Genomic DNA, 3,284 nt, shown 5'->3' with positions numbered 1-3,284 from the left:
GGCGCTGAGAAATGATATTTGATGTAAATTGTTTACTGAGTGTAAAGAAATGGCCAAAATAAAAGAAAGAGCAGGATCTTCTACTTATAGAGTTCACATCCCAACTATCAACACAAATGAACAATGTACTATTAGTCGGTTGATTTTGATGCATACAATGAAAAACAGTAGACAATTTACTGATACTTTTATTCCTCATGAAACAATGCAATTTGCACGTACGGCACGATGGCTTTATCTCTTTTGTTAGAGCTTGATTCTAAGATAAAGCTCCAATTATGTTATCCATTTTTCCACGACCACAGTTTGGTAATTATTTAATCGATTGGGTGTAAAGAGAAAATCAAAGTTCGACGCCTTATAACCAATTGTGTGGATGTTTTGTTGTTTTTGCAATCAACCACATGTTTAACATTGTGTCTCACAAATGCTTTACATAATAATTTAATTTAAATTTCTTATCACTTTGAATAAATTTTGAGCTGCTATGAGGCGTTTAACTACATTGAATAAACACCAATCATATTGGATTTATCTAAATTTTAAAGCAAGCAAAAGGCTCTAGAATGCAGCATTTCTTGTTGAGCTGAGATGCAACTTGCTTATTTTTGAAATGGAACGGCATCTTGGATTTTATAAGTTAAACCACAGTTTTTTGTTTTGCATCTAGTGCATTCATTTTAAAGCCTCAAGTTTTTTTAGAGTTTCTTTATCTTTGACAGATTTATGAGAGCAGAAAATTGCGCAGCTTATTTCTGTTCAAATAAAGATCTTCAACGACACAATTAAGTAGGGTTGTTTGAAATGGAATACGAGAAGACAGAAGTAATGAGCTATTTGAGTGCCCACATCAACCGTCAATTCTCCAGAAGATACGTCCAACCCACCTTGCTTTGTTTATGGATAATTGGATCACGCGATAAAAGTTCAAGAGCTTCGTTAAATCCGGGATTTTTAGTAAAAATAAAAGTACATTTTTTAACCGCAATTAACTTAAAATTGATAAATTTAAGTTCTTGGCATATTTTACCTATCTTTTTTTCTTTCCTTGTTGATTTCATGTTGATAAAGAAAAATTGGTACGGCACCAAGGCGGAAGCACTTTCAAGTTTTTCTTATCGGCGGCTTACGAGTGATGAGAACTGGAATTTTAAAACCTTGAAAAAAAGAAAAGCTGCTGGGTCACTTTCTGAACTTTGTTCCAGCTCTGGAGTTGCTGGAAGATTTGCAAATCTCGATTACATGTTTGCGGTTCTCGTACTTTAGAAACAGGTCAAACGGTTTCTTCTCCTGTGGTTACGACTCTGTCTCGTAATTCTAAAATATGGTAACGTAATTGTTATTGTCGATGCCACCTCAGTTTCATTTTTATTTTACATTGTATGGAATTTGTATCATTGATTTCATTTTCTATTCCTGTTTTTGATATTTGCGAGTTTGTGTTACAAAGCGTCAAAATTGCTTTTTCTAATTTTTTTTTGGTGCCGTACAGTCAAAGTGTTAAAAATTATACCCTCAAAAACTGTGGAGGGTCTTATTTAGGAGATTGGGGGTTTTCTTATATTTACAAGAGAGAAAAGTTTTGATGTTTTTGGGACATTTCTTTAAAGCTGCCGATTTAAGTTACATCGATTTCACTTCAGAGAATAAAAGGGAAGGATTTTGAAAATTAACTTTTGTTTTCCTCGGGTCTGTAGTACATTTTGTGATATTATATCCGGAAAAAGAGAAACTTTGACGTGGCGCGGCCATTGGAAATATTTATCCGCCGTTTAAATTGAGGTAGAAGACAAGTCTAAGTTCCTGAACTCCTCAATCAAGCATTTTTTTCTTCGATAGAAAAGTGTTTTTATCTTGACTTAAATCTGGATTCCCCTCAAAAAAATCAAAAGTTATGTAAAATAGAGGGATATTGCCAAACAATACAATATCCATCACCCGACACATAAATTGGTAATTTAATTTGTAATAGGTGCATGAATGCCCAGATTTCTTTTGACACGCCGCCATGAGCGGCCCGTCAAGAGAGCTTTTGTACTTCCCCTTGGGGTCTCGATTAAATTAGAATGAGCTAAAAAACGACTAAAACAGGGACTAGAGAGGGATTGGAAGGATAATATAGTAAGGAGAGGATTTGTTATGGCACCACAACCTAGAGTAATGTACCCGCATAGTTATAGAGGGGGAATAGCACCTTGCCAAATAATGAATTTTTAGTCTCTTTTTTCGCAGTTAGATTCTAAATGGAGCTTATTTAATGCTAGTGGGTTTTGGATGTTACAAAGACTTGCTTGCAAACCTTACTTTTCCTGTTTCATTCCAAGTTGGAAAGTGATTTGTTTGATACATCTTACAATTCACCATCAAGTAAATATAGCATAAGTTATTACATACTGCATAGGGGTAAATACGACATAAATCAACAGTGTACAAACACCCTCTTTTATTTTTTTAATTTGCCTTCTCTTCAACATACAACTCATGGGAAATGTCCCTTTCTTGGTCCAAAATATCCATCTGGAGCCAGTTCAGTAGCATTCAATCTACCAACCATATTACCATCATAACCTGTGTACACAACAGTATTACCCCACCAATTGATGTCCTTTTCATGATACATGACTGCAAAGAAGATGATGATTGATGAAAAAGCTAAACCACCATCCAATCCACAAGAAAGAAGATAGTTGTATTTTTGCCACCAAGCTTCGTACTTACCCTTGATGTACCACATGAATGCCAACGATACGTAGACACTAGGGATATAGTAAGACAAATTGTATGGAGCGTAGTTTAACATACCTCCGATGATGATTGCTGGTTCAAATGTCTTTAAATACTTCTTGGGACCCCATTTCTTCAAAGCGATGCATGGGAATGCCAACAAGAAACCAATCAAGAAACACCATCTCAAGATAGGGTATAAATGGTCAAACACTTTCTTTGGACCGATGACACCCCAAAGGACAGAAGCATTGTAGAATGTCCTACCACTGGGACAAGTGAATTTCTGTTTGTTGCCTGGTACGCAATAGTCCTTGATACCAGTTATCTGGAAGTTCAAAATAGCCAACTGAATAAACGATGCCACTAAGATTGAAAGTAATTGAACTCTAAAAGTAGCACGCGGTGGAAGCTTAGTGTAGTGACCTTGTTTCAAATCGTTGACAAAGTTTTGCGCTTGCCCGTCAATATTGTAACCCAAAGCCTTGATAAATGCCAAAGCCAAACCATTACCAGGGATTGCATAACCAACAATCAACTCAACCAAAACATTCAACCCA

General features: G+C 35.8%; 1 protein-coding gene across 1 annotated transcript; it reads right to left on the bottom strand. All coding sequences in view use genetic code 12, as the record gives it.

The window, feature by feature from the left end:
• Nucleotides 1-2,479: 2,479 nt before the first annotated feature.
• On the bottom strand, nucleotides 2,480-3,284 carry CANMA_004059 (OPT2; the record flags this gene model as incomplete). The annotated part of the gene is made up of 1 exon (XM_051816296.1): nucleotides 2,480-3,284. A coding segment is annotated over one exon (805 nt), but the record flags the coding sequence as incomplete, so codon positions are not given.

This window comes from Candida margitis, assembly GCF_024628925.1.
Source record: "Candida margitis strain CBS 14175 chromosome Unknown scaffold135, whole genome shotgun sequence".
Classification (NCBI taxonomy): Eukaryota; Fungi; Ascomycota; class Pichiomycetes; order Serinales; family Debaryomycetaceae; genus Lodderomyces; species Lodderomyces margitis.
This window is presented reverse-complemented; position numbering and strand designations above follow the sequence as displayed.